General features: G+C 39.0%; 1 protein-coding gene across 2 annotated transcripts in view; it reads left to right on the top strand.

Moving 5' to 3' along the window:
• Window positions 1-13,800: 13,800 nt before the first annotated feature.
• The window catches only part of mast1a (microtubule associated serine/threonine kinase 1a), a 71,371-nt gene continuing 57,433 nt past the window's right edge, over window positions 13,801-27,738 (top strand). Inside the window, exons 1-2 of one of the 2 annotated variants that reach the window (XM_078281319.1) lie at window positions 13,801-14,987; window positions 27,693-27,721. In XM_078281319.1, the coding sequence (XP_078137445.1) occupies window positions 14,949-14,987; window positions 27,693-27,721 (68 nt within the window). In that variant the 5' untranslated portion in view covers window positions 13,801-14,948. Of the gene's footprint in view, window positions 14,988-27,689; window positions 27,722-27,738 lie in introns of both variants that reach the window. The other variant, XM_078281318.1, reaches the window with a different exon arrangement.

Genomic DNA, 27,738 nt, shown 5'->3' with positions numbered 1-27,738 from the left:
ATGTATCTGATGATACCCAGGACAGAGTTTTGGTGCATATACCAAAATGAAGAATATGAACATGTTACTAAAACAGAGAGTTGATTGCGATATATGATCTCAATGCTAGATGGGAGAAATTCCTACGCATTGGACCTTTTAAATACCGCAGTGTAATCTGTATTAACACAACAAAGCACATTTGGCTTTGCATAGATCTTGAGATGTTTGCTAAGCTATCCTGTTGTTGATCCGACTCACGTCCGGAGTGCTTCATCCTCATCTGACTGCCGGCTTCACACATACACAAGTTTATATACAGCATCACATTTTGCTACGGGAACACAAAAGGCAGCTGGTTAAGAAGGGGTGTCCATATCATCAGAAAAATAAATACTTCATTGACTTGCCAAGCCTAACAAAAGGTTAACACAAAAAAATAAAGGCATGTCCTTCTGTCCACTGTCACTACTTTGATTTGTGTCTAGACTCTTGGATTGTCTTCCCACAGTTCATAGCTAAAGTGGAGATCGCAAACGAGGACAGGATCATAATCGAGCTCCCCACAAAATGAGATGACGCTCCTCTGAAGGTTGATCTCAGGCCTTTCCTGGGAAAATTTTCTCTGTTGAAGGCTGCTGTGGCGTTCACTGTCTGGCCCACAGGCTCCATGGTTAAAGATGTTGCTTGGATGTACGGAGGCTGAAGGCAAAGTCCACGAGCTCGTCTCGGGAGGTTGGATGTTTGGTCTGCTTCAGTCTCAGCAGGTGTCTGGATCTTTCTGTCCTGACCAAAACGTCACAGGGCTTGATCTGTTGTGTTCCTTCTGATTGCTTTCTTGATGATTTACGTCCATTTATAACCTCCCCAGACTCCTCATCTAATCCCTCTTAAATCGCCCTGTCTACTGCTACGTCAATGAGATTAAAAATAGTTAGCCCATTCCTGCAGAGGATCAAGGTGACGATCTTTCAGCATAAGACTGTCTACTTTAATTCTATTAGATCACCCTGCCTTTCTTCCTTGGTTAATGGATTTTTTATGAGATAGAAGCTTGCAATGAATAACTGTGCGTAAACATATAATTAGGAAAGGGCATGAGCAATGATGACACTGTACAACAGGCGAGAGGTACGCAGTCATTCATGGTCATTTCCACATGCCTCGTTAGTTTCAATGCTGCAAATGTATCTTTTCATATTCATCACAACCGAAAATAAGCTCTTTACTCCTCCAATATGCTCTCTATACATTTAGCAAGATAACATTTTATTAAAAAAAGATTAAATATCTTTCAAAGCATGTTTACAAAAAGCGGTTTTGTGAACCAAATGAAATAGCCCTGTCTTAGTAGACAATAAGGACCAAGGTACTCGGGAGGAGAAGCAGATTAGAACTTGCTAATTTTTGGCAGCTAGTTTGTTTTTCCATTGATTACGGGCTGTAGTTGATGCAAGAAGAGCTGCCAGAATGAGTCACTGTTATCTACGACTCCTGTACTTTTCTGAACAAGGACTGCTCCTTCCCTGAGAAAAGATCAATCAGTGATCCAGTCTGATTCACAGAGAAGAAGAGTACATCTGGTTAAGAAACCATATGGGACAACTATACTATACTATAATAAAATCCTCATTTAGCCAACAGCATTAGACAATTTTATCCATAAAAATCTTTAGCCCACATCTTTATTCTCCTTGCAGATTTTTTTAAAGTGATATATAAATCTAAATATATATATATATATATATACAGTGGTGTGAAAAAGTGTTTGCCCCCTTCCTCATTTCCTGTTCCTTTGCATGTTTGTCACACTTAAGTGTTTCGAACATCAAACCAATTTAAACAATAGTCAAGGACAACACAAGTAAACACAAAATGCAATTTGTAAATGAAGGTGTTAATTATTAAAAGGTGAAAAAAAATCCAAACCATCATGGCCCTGTGTGAAAAAGTGATTGCCCCCTAAACCTAATAACTGGTTGGGCCACCCTTAGCAGCAACAACTGCAACCAAGCTGCTTTGCGATAACGTGCAATGAGGCTTTTACAGCGTCCCTGGAGGAATTTTTGGCCCACTCATCTTTGCAGAATTGTCCTAATTCAGTTACATTAGAGGGTTTTTCGAGCATGAACGGCCTTTTTAAGGTCATACCACAACATCTCAATAGGATTCAGGTCAGGACTTTGGCTAGGCCACTCCAAAGTCTTCATTTAGTTTTTTCTTCAGCCATTCGGTGGTGGACTTGCTGGTGTGTTTAGGATCATTGTCCTGCTGCAGAACCCAAGTTCGTTTCAGCTTGAGTACACGAACAGATGGTCGGACATTCTCCTTCAGGATCTCTTGGTAGACAGCAGAATTCATAGTTCCTTTTATCACGGCAAGTCTTCCAGGTCCTGAAGCAGCAAAACAGCCCCAGACCATCACACTACCACCACCATATTTTACAGTTGGTATAATGTTCTTTTTATGAAATGCAGTGTTCCTTCTACGCCCAGATATACTTGGACACACACCTTCCAAAGAGTTCCACTTTTGTCTCATCGGTCCACAGAATGTTGTCCCAAAAGTCTTGGGGATCATCAAGATGTGTTCTGGAGAAATTGAGACAAGCTTTGATGTTCTTTTTGCTCAGCAGTGGTTTTCTCCTTGGAACTCTGCCATGCAGGCCATTTTTTGCCCAGTCTTTTCCTGATGGTGGAGGCATGAACGCTGACCTTAACTGAGGCAAGTGAGGCCTGCAGTTCTTTGACGTTGTTGTGGGGGTCTTTTGTGACCTCTTGATGAGTCGTCGCTGCGCTCTTGGGGTAATTTTGGGTGGCCGGCCACTCCTGGGAAGGTTCACCACTGTTCCATGTCTTCGCCATTTGTGGATAATGGCTCTCACTGTGGTTCGCTGATTCCCAAAGCTTTGGAAATGGCTTTATAACCCTTTCCAGACTGATAGATCTCAATTACTTTCTTTCTCAATTGTTCCTGAATTTCTTTGGGTCTCGGCATGATGTGTAGCTTTTAAGGATCTTCTGGTGGACCTTACTGTGTCAAGCAGCTCCTATTTAAGTGATGCCTTGATTGTGAACAGGTGTGGCAATAATCAGGCCTGGGTGTGGCTAGAGAAATTGAACTCAGGTGTGGACAACCACAGTTATAGTATGTTTTAACAAGGGGGGGCAATCACTTTTTTCACACAGGGCCATGATGGTTTGGATTTTTTTTCTCCTTTAATAATAAACACCTTCATTTACAAATTGCATTTTGTGTTTACTTGTGTTGTCCTTGACTTTTGTTTAAATTGGTTTGATGTTCGAAACACTTAAGTGTGACAAACATGCAAAGGAACAGGAAATGAGGAAGGGGGCAAACACTTTTTTCACACCACTGTATATACACACACACACACACTAGTAGTATGTCCAACTACGTTTAGGGAGGCAAATAGGAAGATAATGTTGGATGGAATGCCTCAAATTAACAGACAAGTTGAAACAAGGAGTACAGTCTCAGCAAATTAATCTGTTATCTAATTGATAACGGATTAATCTTCTAAACCGTTTACAATGCAAAAATCCAAAACATTTTCTGATTCAAGACACTGGCAATTTGGGATAAGCGATTTTCATTATTTTCTGACATTGTATAGCCTAAAGTTAAACATTTAAGCGATTTTATATATATATATACATCCAACCAATTACAAACCATCATATACTTCAACTATAGTTAATCCACAGTTTTACATTTATCTGTAGTATTTGTATTATCTATGACAGCCAATGTGTCAAATTCTTTGAAACCAGCAAATCATACAGTATGTATTGGAAAAATGCTGTGTTACTGGCAAAAGAACCTTTCCATCAACATTTCCATCTATTCACTGAAAAAAACGTAAACTTGTACACAGATTTCAGCACCAAGGACAGCTCCTCCTCACTGTGAACCAGGTCACAGGGGGTCAGCAGGTATCTAATCCCCGAGGTTGTTACACACAGTCCCAGTTTCTTTTCATGGAATCCCTTTAATTGTGCTAAATGGATTGCACCGGTTCTTTTCCACTCCTGGCATAGAAAGCTTTCATGAATGAATATGTGACGGCGATACTGTCTTGGTAGTGTGAGAGGCTTCAACTATGAGTCAGCAAAAAAAGTACACAAAATAAATATTAGTGGCATATTGGAGTTATGTGTTCTCATATAACTTTGTTTTTCCTTTAAGGCCTGTCTGTACTCTCTGAGTTGTGTGTACAAATCCACACTTGCCATGTTTTCTTATTTGACTCGTTAGGCAAGCAAAACGGCACAAATATATTAGCTTTTAGACTGACAACAGGGTGTTCAAGCAGTAATTGCACAGTAAAGTTATTATTTATATAATGACTAATACTTAGGTTAGAAATGCAAAAGTGATTGGGTACAGCAATAACAGATAACATCATGGATTTTGCACAAAAAGTCAGCAATATGGATTTTATTTTGTTAGAGATTAAAAAGTTTCCATTCAAAATGAATTGATTTTGTGAGACCATCTACTAATGTCCAAAAAACTAATACAAAATATTTGTAATACTGTTTATTGTGCAGTATAAGACACTTATGCTAATTAACTTATAATTAACTTGTAGTTAAAAAGTCAAGATAATGTCGCTGATTATGTTCCCGTTCAGTAGAAGTTTAAAGACAATCTGCTGTCTTATAAAATGTTTCCGATTGCAAAATGTAATTTGTAAATGTCATCTGTGTAAATGACCTTTGCGGATTTCTTCATTAAACAGCAGAAACTTTTGCTAGGCATTACATGCTGGTGTCGTCAGTGATTCTTTAACAAATTAAATTGTTGTGGTTACAAATGTAAAGATCATTCAGCCATTTCCTCATAAGTCATCACTTTTATAATGATGTGTTATGTGTTTAAGTGTTACTACATGTATATTCCCACGGCTTCTGGTGTAATCTGATCTAAAGCTTCTTATCTGTGGATCAGCAGCGTTTCTCTGGTCTCCACAGACTTGTTGTGCCTGGCCGTCAGATTCAATTATCTTGGTCAATCTCCCTTAGGTGCCCTGGAATTTTTCTCAACATAAGTCGTTCATTTTAATTGGAATAGCAGATCCTTTCCACATGGTGGCCCTATTGCCTCAAAATGAAAGGTACTCTATGTTATAGCCATGTGAAAATGTCAGTACATAAGTAGAAGAATTTTGGGTTGCACTTGAACAAGCTCATATTAACTTGAACATAACAAAAAAAGACAGTAAAACCATACAATGCAACATAGCAAAGAACATATAAAAGGTGCTGATCATGCCATATGAAAACTGGTGTGAAAGCAACTGGATCTGTACTGCAGCTGTGAAGGTAATAACCACAATTTCACTGTATTACATCTTTCTTGTGTTGCTGCCATAGACTGTATTGTTGCTGCCAATTGATGCTTGTATTTCTTCCGATTCATTTTAGTACAAAACGTGTGGTATCTGAAGATTTACAACTTTGACTTAAGGTTTGCCATATAAGGGAATTCCTATGAACGTTATCCTACTGTTGCTGAAACATTTGGAAACTGTTAACATTAGAAGGGGCCCCCTAAGACAGAAGATATTTTGTTGGAGCTATACCATGTATGGGGCCTTACATGGTCAGTTCCCTACTCCAAGCATATACTCACACCCCCACTAAATGCACAGAATATATACAATGAGATAGCCGCAGAACAATATTTGAAGATTGGGTTGGTCGTCTCTCCGAGCTCCTGCAGAAGCTTGTAAATTGATGCTGGAATCTTTGATGTAATAAACCTTTTTATAATCGAGAACAGTGTCAACGAAGTTCCTTCTCCACACATCGGCAACGCAGCGCTGGAACTTAAATATACCACACATGCAACCTGCATGTTTTACTGGAGCAAACATTCGTCGTTTGCTAGGCCAAGGGTTCAAATATGAGGTCCAGAACAATGCCAGCAAAATATACTTACATAAAAGTCAATGTGTTACCCCTAACTTTTTGTACAATTAGACCACACTATGATTTATTTAAAACTTCACATAGACACCCTAGTGGTTTAACTTGAGAAATTGCACTGCTTTGATGATATTTTGTACATTCAGTCTTCTGCCTTCACTATTTGTGTAGGTGTACACCTGTACCGCAAGCTAAATACATTTCCAATTAAGGTTGGAGACAGTGTTGGTCTTTGTAATGTTTTTACTGGAAGCAATTGTGAGACTGTGAAAACAGTATTGGACAACAAATCATCTGATTGTTAGTGATTACATATCAAAGATACCATAAACAAGAGTACTGAGACCAAAGGTATTGTAACAAGACAAAGAGTCTGCAGCCATGCTAGTGGCTCTGTGAGGCTGTAATGCTCATTGGAAAGAAAACCGTACTGTTAAACTACTCCAAAGTATTGGACCAATTAAATCCTGATGATCACGCTAGATAAATAAATCAGGGGATCAACCATGAATGTGTTTACCAAACCCACCCCCCCGGGGATTAATAAAGTAATTCTTCAAATGTCAACCTACTGGTGGATTAACAAAAGTCTGGACTGACTGTGAAATTAGGTTGATTATTCCTCATGCCAGAACAGTATCACCAGCAAAGGAAGTTCCCATAGGACTTACAACACAGTGATCTATCTCGTAAACATGAATAAAAGTTAAAAGAATAAAATACATAACCCATAACAATTACCTAAAATGTTGCATTAGCAACACATTAGCCTCACACAGCTAATATAATGGCTAAACAAAAAAGCTATAATAAAAAAATAGTACCAACAAATAATGCTCCAAAAAGGGAATTTGAGGAGTTGATACGAGATGCCAGTTAATATTTGCTTGGTCACAGGTTTGACAAAATGGTGGATGTAACTGTCAGTTAAACTGCTAGCTGTAGAACTGTGCCAGTAGGTGTTGCTATAGCAACAGAATGTTGAACTAAGAACAGAATTCACAGTACATACTTTATGCTCTTAAGTTTCATACAGATCAAAACCTAACTGGTCAGATCATATGAAAAACCCTCACTATGACTAATGTGACAAACTCTGGAGAGTACTTCCATCGAAACATTTGTGATTAAAAGCGTTGATGTAAAATAAATATATAATACATGCAAGCAGAAATAGCTTTCTATCTTTACAGAGATAACGAGGACAGAAACCTACTTAACCAATCAAGCTGCATATACATACATTATCTCTGCATCTTGAACTCCTTCCCGTCTTCCCTCCATCTTTGTTGGGTTTATGTATGTATGATGAGGCACCCTCGAGACCGCTGATCGTATTGTGTTTTATTTAGAGAAGCTCCTCTTCCCAGACTCAGCTTTTAGCACAGCTGTAGTCTGTGACCCACTTCTGCACAGACAGGGTTAGAAATGAGGAGTAGATGGGAGCTGAGAGGAGGAGAAAGGAGGTGTTTTAAGGGAGCAGGTTTGCAGTATAAGGAGAGTTAATGGATGAGAGTGAATGGATAAATGATGATGACAATAGGGGGAGTTTAGGGATAAAGGATTAGGAGCTGATGACAAATAGGTAAATTGTTGATGCCTTAGCTGTAATTGCCTAAATACTATACTTAGAAAGGCAGAATAGATATAGTTATGTGGTAGTTATGGTACAATATAGACATTTTTTTTTTTTACTTCTAAAAGAAAGAAAGCAAAATGATTTCAGGGCCTTGGTATTTTGCATGCACTCAATGGCACTCAGAGTCATCATTAATATTAATTTCACATGTCAAGGGGCAAGTCAAGTTGTTTATGGAGTGTGAATCATGGGTATCGAGTTTGTGTACTGAATGTAATGCTGTTTTATTAGCACTTATCACTGAAATAAGTAAACATAATGTACACAACATCAAGTTGGTAATTAAAACTTACAGACCCTAACAATGTAAACGTCGCTTCTCTTAACACAATCACAAATACAAACACTGCTACAAAGTCAGGTCATGTTAGGTTGAATACCAATTAGCAGCAGCTAGTCAGCTGTAGGTTGCCCATGGGCACTTATATGTGGATGTTCACAGTAACAGAGATACACAGAGCTTCAAAAAGGCTAAATCACCACCGCTCAATGTGAAGGAGCTTCTTTCAAATGACAAAATCAGGAAGCTGCATTGAATCTCTTCACATAATCTTTTTGTGAAGATGTATTGTGTGTGATGACTCATTATTAGGGATGATTTTAAAATGCACTGTGGGGACACAGTCATAATAAATGAGGTATGTCTGAATTAGCAGACGCAGCCTTCAGCCTCAAGGGCGTTTGGAGTGAATTATATTCTAATGTGTCCATGTAGTTTTGTCCCTGCTTCTGTGTTTAGCTGGGTTGACTGCTTATAAAATTATCAACACATTGTATGATGTAGAGCTGAAACAATTAGTTGCTTAATCAATTAGTCCACTTGTTCTGAAACTGGTGGCTGGTATGGGTGTACGTTAACAATGCTAGCAAATCTACTTTGCTACCCTGACACTTTTTTTGCAACTTGGCTCGTTTAATTCTGAGTTTTCCCAAACTAGTTTGGCATGATGTTTTTTTTTTTGAGAATCACTGGATTCAGTCGCCAGAAAATGTAAAATCTATATGCAACAATTTTGATGACCAATTAATCATAATTTAAAATGGCAAAACATGGTGGTTCACTGGTTTCAGCGTCTCAAATGTGAATATTTTCTGGTTGTCTTAGTCTTCCATAGCCCTTTTCGCACAGGACTAGTATTACCAGGGGACCTCTAGTAATTTGTAATAGTTACAGAGGTCGTCTGTGATCTTAATCCCGTACGAATCATCCATTTCTGTAATTTGTCAACTAAAAAGTCTTCCTCAAACTACCATATTTCGCCAAACAAACGTGAATTGGTATCTCCTTGATTTGGGGTTGTATTGGCTGTGTTGGCAATTATAGATAAAAGTTTTAACAGAGCCTTGACATCCTATGTGGGGAATAATATCAGTAAATTTGAGTAACTTTGCTATCCTGTGCGAATGCGCCGCACGACACAGACGTGGGGGAGTCATTTTTAAATCACATGATATGCCTTGGTTATACTAGTCCTGTGCGAATAGGGCAATTTCTCAATTGAGAAAACAATCGGCAGATTAGTCTCTAAAGAAAATAATTGCTAGTTGCAGTTAAATCAACACCTCTCTGACACAAAATAACTTAATACTTTTCACAAAGAGTGATTGCTGGGCTATTGGACTGGATTATATTGAGTTTTCCAGGTGTTTAATGTCATTTTGTAAATTTAAACACACACACACACACACACACACACACACGCACGCACGCACACACGCACACGCACGCACACACACACAAACACACACACACACACACACACACACACACACACACACACACACACACACGCACAATGCAGGGGGAGGCACTTGCAGTCTATGAAGAGATGTGAGCTGACGTGGCTCTTGTACAGGCTTACCAGAAAGGGAAATGGGATCGCACAAGCTACAGGCATATCCCAAATCCCTGTCCTGCCAAGCTTTATGGCTGCCGAGAGCTGACCCCCTGTCACCTCCCTCGGGGCATCTGTTGAAAAAGGGTGACATCATTTTTGAGAGCTTTTTTGCCCAGAGCAGTATGAAAAAGTCTTTGTCTATTGAAACTGTGCCCTGTAAGGTTTCTACACAGCTGCTTCCTCCCCCCCCCCCAAATCTCACAGCACCTAATGAACAAAAAAAGATGTAAAATTCATGTGCATTCATTAATTATTTAATATTAATAAGAAAAGCAGCATAGGCTAAATGTGCTACAGACGTCAGACAAGCTGGAAACTGGGTCACTAACAAGAAACATGATTCACCTGCTGACACCAATGGACATGTAACCTGGGTCCCAGTTTATTATAATGCCTTCTTTAGTATTAGATCAGTATGAGCTTTAAAAAGGCCAATGCCAATATGATTGGATTTACGTTTAATGTGTATGTATGTTCTCCTGCTGACAAGTTCCGCAGCACATATTACTGTAGGCAGTTGGACAAGCGTTGTAAACAGCCATTAGACACTGAAACTTTTAATAAAACTTTCAAATGATATTACTAATAGATGGTTTTAGTGTAGTGTTACAAATAATTTCAGCATACTCGTTTGAATTCTCACTCAATAATTTCCAGATTAACATCTGATTGTTGCAAGAATTTGTAGACTGTTGTGATAATTAATAGATTTAAATGTATCCTCTTAAAGAAATGATAATTTCACGAAAGCACAACATCAGAGTCGTATAACAATTATTCATGGCTTCATTCAAGTGTGGGGCACTTCACCAAAATTACACATACATTTAAAGTTTATTCGTCTCGAGGAGCACTACTCAGCCTGTGAAAAGAGTTTCATAATATCCTTTCTGGCTCTTGAGGGAGCTTTGAAAGAAGTGGGCATTTAGGATGTCCCCCTTTAGACACTATTGAGTGGCATCATGGGAAATGAAGGCTCCAGTGGTTTTGGAAATTGATTCATATTTAAAGAATAGCTTGGCCACTGATGCTTCTATTTTGACCATAGTGTTTAATCTGTCTTTAGTGAGTTCTCTACATTTATAGAAGTGCAATACTAAATCGCTGGAGTAATCCTTTATGTGGGGAAACTGTCCAGACCTGTAAATACTTGATGATTGAGATTTCATGTGGAAGCCATTTGAGAAACATCATATGTACTGTCTACTTAAAGTAATCCCGACATCCCTTTGTCAAAATCTGTTCTAAAATTATTTGCAAAACAGAGATCTCTCACATGCGATACTAAACAAATGCCCCAAGATGATGATATTATCATTCATCATGATTTTTTTTAAACTATGCCATCTGGAATGCTTTTAAGATTGCCTGTAAGAAATTTGGTTTTATTCCAGAAGCCATAAAACTCGTGGGCAATCGAGGTTAAGGGAATTTTTAGAAGGTTTTTTGGAAATAAAAGCCTAATATTGGTATCAACGTGTTACTGTGACCTTTATTTTATTGAGCCATAGACCTGAAACGTCATTAATTGATTAGTCGATAGACATAAAATGAATTATTAATAAATGTATAATTTAGTAATAATCATCATCCTCTATAACAACATAAATAAATAAAACACAACAAAACAAAGCATAAATGCGAAATGTTTTCCGCTTCCAGCTTCTCAAATGTTCATTGTTCTATCATTTGCTGCTTCTATTGGGTCATATGTGATAATAATTTTAATTCTACAGGGTTTTGGACTGTTCATTTAACAAAATAAATCTTTTGAATACGTCATCTTGGGCTTTGTAAAATTGTGATGGACATTTACTCATTTTTTGACATTTCATAGATTACGATAATGGATTATTCTAGAAAAAGAAATGTGCAGATTCATTGACAAAAAACACTGCAGTCTTCTTTTTTAACAAAACATATGCTGCTGTTACACCATTAGATGAGTGCGTTCTCTTTGTGTGGTTCAGAGTGGGAGACTTAAAGTGGTGGTGGTAGTGGTGGGGGGGTGCTGAGGTTGAACCCATAGTGATCTGGGGGTGAGAGGGACTAAAGCCTGCCAGCTTCTTCTGCTCAGAGAGAAACAGGGAACATTAAGATCATCCTCCTAAAAGCCACTAAGTCTCCCTCTTGTCTCCTGCTGTCCTAATTCTGGAGCCGGACCAGCTACCCGGCCTCTTGTGTGTTTTTCTCTCCACACTGATCCGTCCCATCAGCCACCTTTGACCAACTCAGTTTTCTCGCTTTCTTTCTTGTGAGAATGTTAACAGTAAAACATGAGCGCCTGGGTACCTAAGTTGGTAGAGCGCACGCCCATATATAGAGGTTACTCGTCGATGCAGCGGCCGCGGGTTCGACTCCGACCTGCGACCCTTTGCTGCATGTCGTTCCCCCTCTCTCTCCCCTTTCATGTCTTCATCTGTCTTGTCAAAATGGGGGCCAAAAGTGCCCACAAAATTATCTAAAAAAAACAGTGAAACATCATCCTGACAAACCCACCACATTGTATAAACACGGTGATGGACTTTGACCCGTTTCAGTATATTCAGTACTTACTACTGCTTAGTGATGCCTTTTCCTAGTATTGATCAGGGAATGCATTCATTTCATTGACAATACATCTACAGACTCAGTGGGGACGGGACGGTTCAGTTTGAATGAATATCAGACCTGCAGAAGACATGCAAATTTCAGTTAATATGTCAACAGCACTCAAGATCTTCACCATGGTTGGAATCTGTTGTTATGCCAGCGTTCATTCATTAACATTTGGATCAGGGATGCAAGTAACTGAAGGGTGAGGAGCTGTGAAATGTTATGTAGCAGTGAATCCCATGTGTGACAGGTGTGAATGCTGAATAATGCATAAACCTTGGGCCATTTTTCATTGGAATAGCAACAGAAGCATGACAGCAGGCTATGTTGACTGTTAATTCAGAAACACGTACAGTGTATGGGCATAAACACATTTTGACAAAGCACCTTGAAGTAACTAAGTAACTCTTTATGCAAAAATTCTGCAAAGGAACTTGGTTCATGTTAGATTGGGTGCCAAGTTAGCAGCATTTGTCAACCCCATGGAGAGTGTGCATGTGAATTTCAACCTGCTGTTTGTTGATGTACTTTGTCTGTGAGAGGGCCATATGGAGAAAAAAAATCCTATATCATTGTATGCCTTATGCAATTTTATATTATGATTTTGAAAAAGATAGTTGCAACTATTTTCATAATCAAGTGATGGCTAAAAATAAAAGAAAAGCCAACCATTCACTGTTCCAATTTGTGATAATTTTCCATTTCTCTGTTTTATATCATGTCTTTGGGCTTTGGATGGTCGATCAGACAATCTGAAGACATCATATTGGGTTCTGGGATTTTGTGCTGGCCCTTTTTGTATTATTTTCTGACATTTTGTAGACCAAACAACTAATCCATAAATTGAGAAACATCGTCATCAGATTAATTAAAAACTGTAATACAAAATAAAATAACCAGTCACGAATGACGGTTTTTGACTCATCCAGTTAATTAAAAACGTGACAATTTATGAAAGCAGTTGATCACATTGATGCAAAAATTACAGAGAAATTGATATAGCCATCAAACAGTGTTTATTGGTTTGCAACAGTGCTCACAATGGCCTAGCACAGCTAGAGATATATAGATACCACAATGTAAATGGTACAGTTTACAAATGTGTATCATCTCATAATAGCGCTGTAACTAACATTTATTTTCATTATCAATTAATCTGCCAGTCCTTTTTTTGATGAATCGTTTGGTCTGTGAAATGTCAATAATAGTGAAAAAAAAATGGCAATCACAAATTCACAGAGCCCAATTGGGACATCTTCTAATTTCTTCTCTGACCAAAAGTCCCAAAACAAAGATATTAAATTGGCTGTTTGATATGACAAACTGAAGCAGCAAATCGCTGCAATTTGAGATGCTGTTACCTGTAGCTTTTTCACCACATCTTTTTTTACTTAAAAAAAATGAATGATGCAGATTTTCGTTTTAACCGTTTTAACCATCGATCGATTAATCACCTAGCTTAATTGTTAGCCCTACATCTACTGCCCAACCCTATAGCTTCAAATATGTTGACATTATTTTAAGACTTGCCTTTGAAATGCTAAATAGTTTTGCTGTTTTTTGGGGGGCTGATGTAGCCTATCTGGAATGTGAGCAAAGATGACTGGCCTCTTTGGAAATGTTGGCTTTAAAACTTGTACTTCAAAAACCACTTCCATAGCTGACGCAAGCATCTGGTCGCTAAAGGGTTAAACGTCATTTGGTAGTAGGAAGTGGGTGGTAAGAGCTAAGGATGGAGCGAAGCCTGTGTAGCGACCACAGATCATTTTTCGCGAGAAAATCAATGTTACACCAGAGAAGAACAGAGTGAACCCATCGTGTACCTGTGAGAACACGGGAAAACGGAGAAATCTGTTTACAGGAGGACGAAAACGTGAAGTGATCAACCTGCTTTCAGTGCCGATGTGTGTGTGTGTGTGTGTGTGTGTGTGTGTGTGTGTGTGTGTGTCTTTGAACAGAGGGACATATAGACTCGCTACAGCTTTTCATTGATCTCGCCGTTTTCAATGCACAGAAGCTCTGAGCGGATGTGACATACAATCGAGATTTGTAGTTGTGCAATAATGTGCAATAGGTCTGCAAAGAAGTCCGTGTACGTGCATGCACTGGTCCCTTCTCAGCACTTAGACTGTGCTTGAATGTGGTTTGGCTGCCTGTGGACTCCTCTAACATGTAGCGGATTGTAGACCGACCGAGGATCGTTGTGATAGAAGCATTTTAAAGGATGAAAGTAGTTGAATGGATTGCTGTTGGCTGTTCCTGGTGCAATGAGCTATCTGTAGTTTTAAAAGATTGTTTTTGAATTGAGATTCGCACTATATGATGTTTTGGAGGGGGTGAAAGATGTGTGCAAACTTGTTTGGTTTATCTAATATGTGGTGTGATAAGCTTCGGACTGACATAGGCTGTTTGGGGGTTTTCTTCTCAGTCTCTCAGCTGGACTTGAGTTCATGCAGTGCACGCTGATCCCACTGTGCAGCCTCTCGCTTATTCAGCAGTTCCCACCACAGAGTAGCCTAGTCTGTCAGTCTCTGTCAGTCTCTGCCAGCAAGGGATTTGGGCTGGGGTCGAGCACAGGAGAGGCACTTTGATATACTTTGGTAGAGATAGGCTAATTGATAGTGTATTTTTGTGGTTGTAACGCGAGAGATTTGTTTATGGTATAATTTACCAAATTGAGTGTAATAGCACAAATTAGACAATTAGCAGATGTTACCTGCTTATCGCTGGTAAATAATGTTATAAGCAGCCGACACTCTGCCAAGCATTTCGGTTAAGTAGTAAATTGATTCTCGCTGAAAGCCACGCGAGAGTGGGGCTTCTTCTCGCTGCCGTCACCAGTAGCCCACGAGACACTGACAGGTGCGAAGACGTACACCCGCCATGGATGATTCTGGGATCATCCGAAGACGAAGGCTGCAGGTGAGAACTTTTTATATATTTTTTAACCTCATTTGTCCCCATATTGCAGCATATTATATGAATGCTGTAGAAAATCATAGACCACGTGTCTTTTTATATTTCAGAATAAGTGCAAGTGTTAGAAATATGTCATAGTTACCAATACTGGCACTAGTCTTAATTCTTTGAATTAATGTATGTATTCCTTTAAACACATTTTATCTACGCTTTCAAAGTAATCCCAGGATGTATAGTCCCATGAGTGAGTTCATGAAAGTAGAGGGAAAAGGCACAAGACCATAAAACATGAAGGTGTGGAGTCAGATGATTTACTGCACAAAACAGCAACTTTTCAGATTGGAGTGGGCAACATGAAAACCCCTCTATCAGTCATTTTATATTGCAATATCAATATATAGGCTTACATATTATAGTCACATGTCTGGAAAATCAAATTAGAAACTTTATATGGCTAGATTAAAAAAGTTGACTATTTTGCCAAATACTAATTATATAATAATTTGTAACATTGTCCTCAATGGCTATACCCAGAGATAATAAAGGGATAGCTACCCCATTAAAAACAGTATGGCAACATCTTTGTAGATAAACTTTTCTGAACATATTGAACCAATAAAGTTTTGGAATAACTTGTAAAGGTAGCACAAATAAGTACAGTGGTTGACAGACCTGTTTTCTGAAAGTTTTAGATTCACAGTAGTCTCGCTTTTCCAGACCATACGCTGTGGAACAGAGGAAGGTCTGGCTAATCTACACAGCATTCTGGGATGGGAGAAAAGCATACTCTGGTTTATTGGCTTTTCTTTAAACCAATCACAATCGTCATGGGCGGCGCTAAGCTGCTGTAAAATATATATATAGTCGTATGAGAGAATACTCAGATTGGACAGTCTCAATTTACCATGCAGATATCTGAGGAGCAGTCAACCATAGTTCTCATAAATCCACCAGAGTTTAAAATTCCAACACAAAGAAAGCGGAAGGTAACGGAAATTGGCGAAAAATAAATGCATCCGGCGGAATTTCCTGCGGCAAGGATATAGACTAGATTCAGAGTAATATTTATGCAAGTCTATAATAACCAGTTATATGTTGAGTCTGGGCTGCTGAAAGGGACATCTTGTACAATATGACAGACACAGGAAGGCTCAAGTAAAAGAGTCCTTCGAGGCTTTCCCCTGTTGTGGGCACTTGTGTGAATTTTATTAAATGAGGCAGGCAAAGCTCACTATGCAGGGTCTTGTCTGCTAGTCCTCTGCTGCAAGATATATCTGCCAAGATACTTTGCTCTGGATGATTGCTCATCATTTATCAAATTTATGTTGGAAGGCCTGATGGATTAAAGCAGACACTAAATAAAAGTAAATAACTTTTTTAGGAGTTAGTCTACGGACAATTTAAAGGAACAATATGTAATATTTCTGCATTAAAATGTCTAAAAAACAACTATACCTACTGTATATTATATATTCTGTTGAGTTATGTACTTACATTATCCCAAATGTTTCCAACATTGTTAAAATCCAGACAAATCTGTAGTTTTATTTCATTGACACAGGACTTTTTGTTTGGTTGCCTCTCAATGGCGTCATATACCCTTTGACCCCTCTAGTTACTCTAACTTCCGTCAAAACACGGGATACACCAGATGATACGTTCGTGAACAGATAAACTTTAATCAGCAATGGTGTTTACAGTAACAATGAAAACTACAACTCGAATAATCCCACGCATCTTCACGACGTCATCCAAAGTCTGTGTTTACATCCATTGTTTTGATTGAGAGAACCCTAGCGGCAGAAAATGACATATTGTACCTTTAATTCAAAGGAATACAAGGCTATCTGCTACCTACCTCTACCACAGCTCTACCTGTAATTGAACTGTACTTATTTAACTGTTGGTTGAAGATTTCTTCTCAACTGTATTTTAGTGACATTTAGACTGAGGCTTTTGGTGTTAAAGTGCAGGGAGATACAGTAACAATATGAAAGAGAGAAAAATGGCCATCAAGACTCCCTTAAAACCAAGCTGACATAATCAAACAGCTTGTTTTGTATAACCACCACTCTAAAACATGATGCACAACTAAAACTAGAAAACTAGCAAAATGGTGCATTTGGGGAATGGGAACCAGTTATTTAACAACTTAAAATGTTCAATAATATTCCATTATCAAAACTGTTAACAATAATTCCTGTAAATCGTTAATCTGTCAGATTTGTTTTTTAGATTGATCGATTAGTCGATTAGCACAGTACACGTTCGGAAAGGCCAAAGTGATGATTTCGTATGTCTTATTTAGTCAGGCCAACAATTAAAAATTTAGATATTTAATTAAAAATAATACAAGACCTGATATAGGGCTGTTAAAATTGGCCAAAAATGACCATAGAATATTCCGTCTAATTCCTTTTATTTTTGCGCAGGGCAAACCAATACAATGACAGACATAACTACCTATGTATATTTATTTAAACATAAAGATGCATTTTAAAATAAACAAATAAAATAATGTCCTATACCGTAAAACATAATTTAAAGATCGTAGACCTTTCTCCCTCTCTAGAGTTTGCAGGAGGCAGGACATGACGCGGATTACAGCGCGGTCACGTAGCCCGGTTTGTAATTTGGTCATAAACAACCAAGTCTCTTGTCATTCGGTAAATTCGTGTGACGATTTTGGTGTTGGCCCTAACCCACAGAAGTTTTTGCTTGTTTAAAAAACTGTAACAACTAAATGTTTTAGCTTGACGATAAATAAGCTTCTTTGTAGAGGTCCTGTGTAGAGAAGTTGAATTCTTATATAAAGATTATTGTTCATATCAGGCACAGATCTCATACATCACGCAGGTAAATATTTGCAGATGACATGTAGTTTATGTGTGCTCAGGAATAGTCTAGTTCGGCAGAGTTCAGTGCATAAATTAGAAGACATTCAGTCACTTTGCTCCTTTTGATTGAAATATTTTCTCAGAAGTTAATAGTAGCCAGGGCTCATGGCAGTTCGTGAAATGGTTACGTTATTGAATCTATTGATTCGTGAACAGGACACGATTATGTCGTTTTTTTCGTGTGGTGATTACGAATTTTAATTTAATGTATTTAAATGGGAAGCATATTTCGTGATCACAGCACGACAACGGTAGGGAGTAGTATGAAAAGCAGAAAATCTGCGTAGGGAGGTTGGTCGGGGTGGTGTTTGGGTCAAACAATACTGGACTTTCACCCCAGAGAGTGGGGATCGTGTCCGGCGTGTTGCAGTTCCTTTCCACGTTATTCTCTTCCTAACCACAACCATCCCGTTGTTTTCGGCGTGTCCTGTGTGTCCTGCGTGTGACGGTTCCTTTCCCAGTATCTTCTTTTCCTAACCTCAACCATCCCGTTGTTGGGGCGTTTCATGTCCCCATTGTTGCGTGCCACAGAGACAGCGGATCATGTTCCTGCGCCCAGGGATCACGTCCCCGTGTGGTGGTCTGCCCCGTAGTTGTCTCCGGCGTGTGGTGTTGAATTTCCCCGTTGTGACCGCGTGTGGCGGTCCGTCCTGTTGTTGTCGCCGGCGTGTGCCGTTTATTTTCCCCGTTGTGGCATTTAATTTCCCCATTGTTGCGTCCCCCAGAGCAGCCCAGTGTCATGGCAGTTTGTGAAATGGTAACGTTCAAAAATCGTGACCTTTACACAAATCAATAAATCAAAATAACGTTTTATAACTATTAACGAACTGGCGTGAGACCAGGTTGTAATTTGAATCCGGCGTGTTCCGACGTTGGATCTGGAACCTTTTTTATTGGATCCGGCACCTCCTGTATCACTATGAAAAATGAATTGCCTAAATGAAAAAATAAATTACTGTTTGTGTAGTGTTCAATGTTGTTATCTGCCTTATTACACGTACTGTATACTAGCCGCATCCAAGGTGGCGCGTGCCATCGTGTCGTCAAAGTGACGTAATATCCTGCCGGCGCGCGAGCAGAGGTCGTGCACGGCTTTTTTTTTTTCAGTGGCGCGTGACAAAGCGGAAACGGGAGACCTGAACGAGTTCGCCGACAACCGGATGCCAGGACTCTCAGAGCGACTGCAAGTCTCTCTTGTAAACTTACTGGGTTAAGATGAGTTCTTTTATGGTGAATGAAAGGCTTGATCCAACGAAGTAGGTCATTGAATCAAATCGAAGCATTGACGGCAATGCTGCTGCCAGTTCTGCCGTTGTTTACCTTTTTCTTCTTCTTCTAGTCTGTAGAAAGAGCAATGTCGGTAGCCTTTGCTCATTAGCGCCACCTCTGTTCAGGAGAAGACTGCAACTAGTGTCACGAGCACCAGCGCGGGTATAAATAGTCACGGCGATCCCATGACGTCACATTTGCACGCGCCAGCTAGGCTGCGTCTAGTATATAAGAGCCTTTAGTTTTTATTCCACATTGAAGTTCCACAAAAATCTTGTGTTTGCATTTTTCAGTTTTGAGGTGAATTTTCAGGGTAAGAAAGAGGGGGCAGAGAGACGGAGGGAGGGGAGGCACTTCAAGTGACACATGCGCTTGTGCTGGTTGAGATTTCTGTTAGCCTTGTTTCATTCAGGGGAAAAATGTCAAAAAGACAACAAAGTTTGCTTAACTTTTTCAAATACGCTGGCCAGTCGGATCCCAAACAAGCAAAAATCGTTTCCGCCGATCAAGAATGTGGAGACATTACATTTCGTACCCATGCAGTGCATGTTCTGAAATAAAAATAAAAATTGCACTGATGTAGACACAGCGTTGTTTTTAGTCAGAGAAGCTACATAGGCAGTGTAATTTCTTTTTTTGTTCCGTTACCTCCAACCCCCATTTTGAGTCGCCGGATCCACCCCCGCTCTGCGCTCCGGGACCTCCCACTTCACAAATTAAGCAATGATAGTATTGAATTTTAAACATGGATATCAACATCATCAGTGGATATTGAGAGCAGGGGCAGCCTGGCAGGGGGACAGGAGACAATTAAATGTAATGCACACTGATGCACACACACACACACACACACACACACACACACACACACACACACACACACACACACACACACACACACACACACACACACACACACACACACACACACTCAGTCACTCACTCACTCAGCCAAGATGGACTTACAGAGACAAACAAAAACTCTTACAAGAAGATTACTGGTGAGTCAAACTTTTGATTTTAGTCAGAGTGCATGTTAATGTGTGTTGCCATTTAATGGCTCACTTAGCATCTTGTGTGCGTTTCTGTGTGTGCGTTGCTGTATGTATGTATGTATGTATATATATTAGGGGTGGAACGGCACATGTATTCGTATTGAACCAAAATGGTACGGGTGTCTCGGTTCGGTACATGAATTTACACGGAGAATACACGGTATAAAAATAAATAAAACTTGCGTGCAATGGATTAATGTAATGTGGAACTACTGTTACATACGCGTTTGTTAGGGACACCTAATCTGTAGCCCCGCCTTAGCTCTGAAGCTCCCAAGCTCCGCCTACAACGAGTCGGTCCAGTGAGTCCACACGTCCACACTAGCTGATTGTCTTATTTTGTTTACAAGTTCCAGATGGAGTCTGGAGATGATGTGGGGTAGCCTACTTGGATGACACTAGGTGGTACAGCCTGAGACATGCACAATAAAAAAATTGCCTTCTGCATTTTTTTTATGCTTTTCCCTCCATTGTACCGAACCGAACCGTGATGTCTGAACCGAACCGTGATGTCTGAACCGAGGTATAAACCGAACCGTGACTTCAGTGTACCGTTCCACCCCTAATATGTGTGTGTGTGTGTGTGTGTGTGTGTGTGTGTGTGTGTGTGTGTGTGTGTGTGTGTGTGTGTGTGTGTGTGTGTGTGTGTGTGTGTGTGTGTGTGTGTGTGTGTGTGTGTGTGTGTGTGTTTTGTGCATGTGTTTTGTGCATGACATTCATGCTTATATGTACATATCAAATCGACTCCCACCTCCTGCCCCTATTCTCCATTTCCATTGAAGTGGTCGATATCCATATCTCAGACAGAGGAGGTCTAAATGCTGAGGATGTGGCGCAGTTGTCAGGCCCATTAGCAGGACTAATGGTGGCCTAACAGCCCTGTGTGCCCTAGGGAGGAAGACCAACCACCAGCAGCAGGACGGGCTGAAAGGGCCCTAGGCCAGTAGTAGGAAGGGGGGCTGCATAGACGTAAGGCAGGCAGCAGCTGTGGGCTACAGTAGACCCCATCTAAGTGGCTTTTACAATATCTGGATCCCTTTACTGCCTGGATCTACTTTCACATCAGAGAGAGAGAGGAGGAGGGAAGAGAGAGGTGTGCATGACTACTTTATTGTTCATATATGAGTGGACACTGAAAAATAATTCAGGCTAAAAATAAGGTAGAGCTGAGTATCAATCAATTTGCTCAATATTGAAATTAGTTGGAATCATGTCATGGCTAAATCCAATCACATCTTTCTAATCAGAATCAGAATACTATATTGATTCTCTCTGGGACATTGTTTAGTTGCAGTTGCTCACAGTCAAATTCAAGGTAAAAAGAAAAGTAAGTAAAAGAAAAGAGAGAAGTGTGAGTCAATATGTGTATAAAGTAACATAAAGTAACATAGCTACTGTGCAAGAAATAAAAAAGTATTTAAGTAAGTATTTAAGTAAGTAAGAGTGAATTAACAAATTAATGGATTTTCATTCATTAAATAAAAAAGCCAAACATATCATATGCATGCAGTTCATTTTTGTCTTAACACAAACTGAACAGAAACTTTGCCTGGTTAAAAAATGTTAAACATTTGACGACAAAGGATTGCATTTTCGCTGACTTTGTTACTCTATAACTACGTCACCTGACTTCCTCCTGTCATAATTGCGATGGCCTGTAGAGGGCTTTGTCACTCTAACATTAGCGTGTTTTTTGGGGGCCCTTGCTGAAACGACTGATGCTGTTCTTCTTCTTGGGAGGACTCAGTCTGGGTGCGCGGTCATGGGAGGCTTGTATCATGTGGACGTGCGTCATCCTTAAGCTACAGTCTTCTTCTCTCCGTCTCTCTCACTTCACCTTCATCACCTACTTTATCCAGCCCTCTTTCTGTTCATGTCTCCCCATTTCTCACCTCCTTTCTCACTTTCACTCTCATTCTGGCAGCTCCTCTTGGTCAACTGGCAGACCATTTTGAGGGTGTGAAATTTGGCATGGGGGTTGTCATTGTCATTAAACAGGAAATAAATTATATTACAATCCAGTACATGAATTTAGCAGATGTTTTTGTCAAGAGCGATTTACATTTTCTTTTATTTCCCTCATACACATAGACCTTACAGAATAATCTTGCTGGTCCTTTCTGGCTACTTCCCTTCCTTTTTTCTTAAGATTATATTTGGGCATTTTGGCTTTTATTTGAGAGTTAATGAAGAAGGCAAACATGAAATGTGTGGAGAGAGAGGGGATATGTATTCATAAGGTCATATAGATTGTTTACATACCTATTACTGGCTCTTATTTGTTAACTGTACACATCCAAAAACAAAATAGTGGACTTTGCGGCAACATGCCCAGATTTAGATTCTTGGCACATATAATAAATAGAAACTACAATGATTATGATCTGTGGCAACACCCAGTCCATTTTATTTGGCTGTAACTGGGAGAGTGTGTGTCATTGAGATGAGTCGTTTTTAATAGCTAGTGAAGATGATCCCGACGTCCCGAGCAGTTGTAGGTGTGTTTGGAGCGTACTTACACTTAACCCATATGCTGCTCATACACTCACGCACACACACAAACAAATAAACAAATAAACAGAAGTCACACAACATGTCTCAACCCTCTCTGTTGTAGGAGTATGAAGTGCAACACACACACACACACACACACACACACACACACACACACACACACACACACACACACACACTTGCATAATTTGTCCAATATTTTGTTCTGGCAGACTGCCCATTTTCAATATGCTAAGCACAAAAGGCATAAGAATGTGATCACTGCAGGAGATCCAACTCTCTGTGCCAATTCCTGTCACTCACTGCCATGCCCACTGCTTTGTTCTGCCTCACCACGTCCTTCTGATGTCAGTATTATTCAGAAAGGGTAGGTTTTGTACTGTGAGAGCAAAGTGTACATCAAAGCAACAGATCTGGGCCAGAATATATTTATGAACAGCTTCAAATATTTGAACTACTTTAACTGGGATTTAATTATCATGCCAGACGCTTATAAAGCACAAAAGCTTGAGTCCAACTTAATCCCAAAATAGACAGAAGTAAGGAAGGAATAGCATGTATTAAAGTTTTAAACTAGATCCAGTTTACCAAGAAAGTAAAATAGGTTAAGAGTCGTTTAATGAGACATTATTTTAGACCTCAGTTTAATGACCAGTGATCTTAAAGTTTTTTAAGTAAAACAATTAAACTAAATAATGCACAGCCTCATAACTCTGCCCAGAGCAGCAGCATATTAACATTTTTCTTTTCTTCGGTTTCCAGTTGGCATTCGGTTTGTCCTTGGGTAAATACCCCCCCTCCCCCCATCAAAAAAAACAAACAAACATGGAAAAACCGTGTGACACCTTCTCTTCACTTTTGAATGTCCCTTTTAGAACACAACATAGTGGCTAAAATGAGACTCTGAATGATTTGCAATTACTTGAAGCATGGAGGTTGTAGGTATAATTGATTAAATGTATTTGTTTGTATGTGCGGACATTTGCAAGTCTTTCTATGCTGCATTGTGTCTGCAAAACCACTTCATTAATGCCACTTTGAGATAAAATATTAGCATTTTGCATTCTCATAGTGCAACTTTCTCACATCAGAACATTTTCCTACTTTTGAATCTTGATGATTTTTGACTGATTGATCCTTTAGAAAAACAGCAGAAATGTATAAGTGCCCTTTTTTGTGTGTGTGTGTGTGTGTGTGTGTGTGTGGGTGGGTGTGGGTGGGTGTAATCACACCTTTCTACTGTTTCCACCTTTCTTCCTAGAGGTGGATATTGATGCAGTGTGTTGTAAGCGCCGTGTGGCTGTATGTGTGTATGTGGTTGAAGTGTGAGGACACAACAGGACACGTTGTGACATTCATGCTTGTGTAATCGTGACAAGAAATGTTTTTTCAATGGTGACCAATCAAGTGTAATGATCATCCAGGTCTGTGATTACTGTTATATTTCTACTATGTGCTTTTCTTAGAATATATAATTCCACATTACTAATACTAGCAACTTTACTTATCTGTCTTCTACATGGATGATTAGTGTATGAACATAAATAATTAGATGAAATATAAATATAAATGTGATTCAGATAAAATATAAATGTGATTTAACAGTTTATTTTAGAATTGTAGCTGTATAAAAGTAACCCACATTGGAAAAAAGTTGTAACTTGCAAACATTTGGAACTACATCTTGATAAATATAAAAACAGTTTGCTTCATGAGGGATGTACTCATCGATTTATTGCAAGATTGTGGTTTTTATTAATGAATGGAGGTCCATAAATTGGGCTTAATGAATCTCGTGAGAGATGGAAATCAGACTTAGGTCAGACTTGTGTCGAGCAACACTATTTCACGCTGCAGAAGCTGCATGAATGTGTTTCAGATTTGGAATCGAGGAAGGCTCTTTTTTTTTTGCATAACGCACTGGCATACAAATAATACAATACCTTCTTAGAGATTTTCCTCATTTGGATTACATTGTTTCCTATGTAAAAAATGTAATCTTTGAACTGCACTCTGTTGTATTCTGATCTCTGATCTACCAAGTAACTTTATATGGTCTGAAAATGTCCTTGATGTTGTTATATGCATATCTACTGTAGGTTAATATTCTTTGCCTCTATCTTAAGCAAATTGGATATTACTGAGAAGTTCCACAGGTTGCCATGGTCACTTGAATTTAAGAAGTATATTGTTCAAAGAAATGATGGAGTAACGAGTAACATAGCAACAACACCATGTAGCCGTCTGTTGGACAGAGGGAGCAGGTGTTGGGGTTTTGGGGTTTTATCCATTAGCCAACCCTTTGAGCACACACACACACACACACACACACACACACACACACACACACACACACACACACACACACACACACACACACACACACACACCTAAGACTCCTGCGGGGCTCTCTCTGAGTAACCCTGGCCTAGCTCACTTCCTCTTGATGATGTAACTCCTTAGCTGGCCCAGAGAAAGAGCTCACTATGATGGGTGATGTCACTCCCATTGAAAAAAAAGTGATCACCCTCCTCTGAACTGAGAAATGCTGCCAGGCCACCATCATATACTGTAGGTTTATTTTAATTTAAAGGAATAGTTTGAAAATATGCTTATTTGCTTTAAGAGAGTGGTATCGATCTTATCAACTAACTCTCACCAAAAGAAAATGGATAAACATATTTAACAAAATGTAGAACTATTCCTTTAATATAGCCTACCAGTCTGTTCAGAGTATCATTTTCCAAGTTTCTTTATTCATGTGATTATGGTACTGCACTTCTGTTAAAAAAAACTTGTTCCGGCTTATTACAATGAATCTTTGCAGCCTTTCTTCTGCTCGTTGGCTCTTCGTAGTTGTTTATTAAGTGCAACTTGTTTTAATGTCTCACAGTGCTGATGAGTTTGGGTTGTGAGCTTGTTTTGAGATTGTTTGGAGACAAGAGCTCCAGCTGTCAAGTCCTGTTTCATCAGCTTGGCTTTGTTTGGGTTTCGTAATGCTTGTTTACTTAGAGAGAGAGAGAGAGAGAGAGAGAGAGAGAGAGAGAGAGAGAGCCCTCGTCTAACAGGATGACATTTTTCACTGGAAAACCAATTACAGTCTCTTATATGTTCTATAATTTTCCTCTTACATTTGTTTATTTTCAACGTCTCACTCTGGTGTGGTTTATCACTTGGATTCCTTTCATTTTACAGACATGGCTCTGTGTCATTAAGCCTTCCCTGAGTGAAAAGAAACACATATATTTTTATTGGAGCCACTGGGCTGTAGAAAATAGCTTGATAAGCAGCGCAGTACAGGCTGACAATAGAAATTGACGGTAACCTGATTTTACTTTAGCCCAGTGTAAAATGGAATCAAATTGGGAATAGATGGGCAACAAGCACCACACCGATTCTTCCCAGTAGATCCTAATCACATCAGAGTCCTTGCTGTTGTGTCCCAATGTCATAAATATAGCAGCAACATGTTTTAAATTGACTTTGGCTCCACTCAACCTGGTGGATCCTGAAGCTCTGAAGTCTATGAGCACTTACGAGGGATCAGTTTTCAAACTGCTTTCCACTTACACGAGACATTAACAGAGACATCACAAAACTGTTTATAGACGGATCCCGGCCTACACTACTATTTGAACAATTTTATTATCAGAAAAGTTGACTATAGTATTGGAAACACAGTGTTATTTTTCTAAATTACAGTGTCCATCAGGGATCCGTTATATTTTGACATTAAGATTTACAAGGTTGTACCTTCTTTCAGGTTTTTGCAGAGTCCTATTTTCTGTGTGGGATGCCAGCATTATATGCAGAGGCTAAGGTTTAATTGTAAGATACATGGTTATTAGTGGGCTCCAAACAAAGTGGCACATGATTTTATTGTTTCATATCTATGATGTGGAGATGAATTGGTACATTACATAATGCCCCTGAAAAAGACAAGTATCTTGATTGTTTAAGTATTCAGTAACATACTTTGCTCTTTTGCAAATAAATCTGTCAATGGTTGATAGTTTAGCAGCAATTATTTAGGAAGCACATATCAAAATGTTGTGTTATAAAACAATGTGGGCAGTTACCATGAATGTAAACATTTAGGTGAAGTTCAGGCAGGGGTTCCCAAGACAAATCAGATTAATCATTAAAGGAAAAGAAAGATTATTTTTCTTTCAGTTGCACAAAATTGTGTTTATGATTTCAGACTTTTCTATGATGTTTGCCTTTTTTGTGTGAAATACAGGAAACGTTCACCTCTTCAGGCCAGTTAAAGCCTTCAAATAAAACAGTATGTTAAGGAAAACTCACTTTCATGCCCACACTAAGACAACAACCACTGGGTTAAGACAACTTTGTTGGAGAAATGGTGAATAATATAGCCTTATGATGTCTGTCACACCCTAGATTTCATCTCAAATATCCAATCTGAAGTTTGGTTATTTTCGCATCAAGCATTTGAAAAATGACGTGTTACTTCTTAAATACATTTCTTCTGTAATAACAAGAGAAATCCATTTATGTTGAATACAAGCAGACTGTTGAGTGTTTCAGTCTAAGGTTTGACCTTGAATGAATTTGATTTATACATGGCCCATCTATATGCTAAAAAACAACAAAGTGCTTTATGAAGAAGCAAAAAAACAACAGCAGTGAAATTCATGAGGAGATGAAAATAGAACAAACACATTCAAAATGAAATAGGTAAGACAAAAAGTTGAGTCATGATGAAGTTTTTTTCATAGAATTCCCTGTTCTTCATTAACGTATCAGGCATGTCAGTGTAATTACATTTGTTTCCGTCTTTAACTAAACTTTATTCAAATGCTAATTTATATTTCCCCACCAAACTTAATGATATTTTCCACAGTCCTATAAACAGTGACTGCATGATGTGTAAAACAAATCTAATCAGGCTAATTTATCTGCTCTCCCCTTCTTTTCTTTTTCTCTCTTGCTTTCTCTTTTTTTACCAGAAGGATCTACCTCTGCCACGGAAAAGTAACAGGTAAGGTCACATTTACG

Source organism: Sander vitreus, chromosome 2, assembly GCF_031162955.1.
Source record: "Sander vitreus isolate 19-12246 chromosome 2, sanVit1, whole genome shotgun sequence".
Classification (NCBI taxonomy): Eukaryota; Metazoa; Chordata; class Actinopteri; order Perciformes; family Percidae; genus Sander; species Sander vitreus.
Note: the sequence above shows the minus strand (reverse complement) of the source record. Positions and strands in the feature narration are given on the sequence as shown.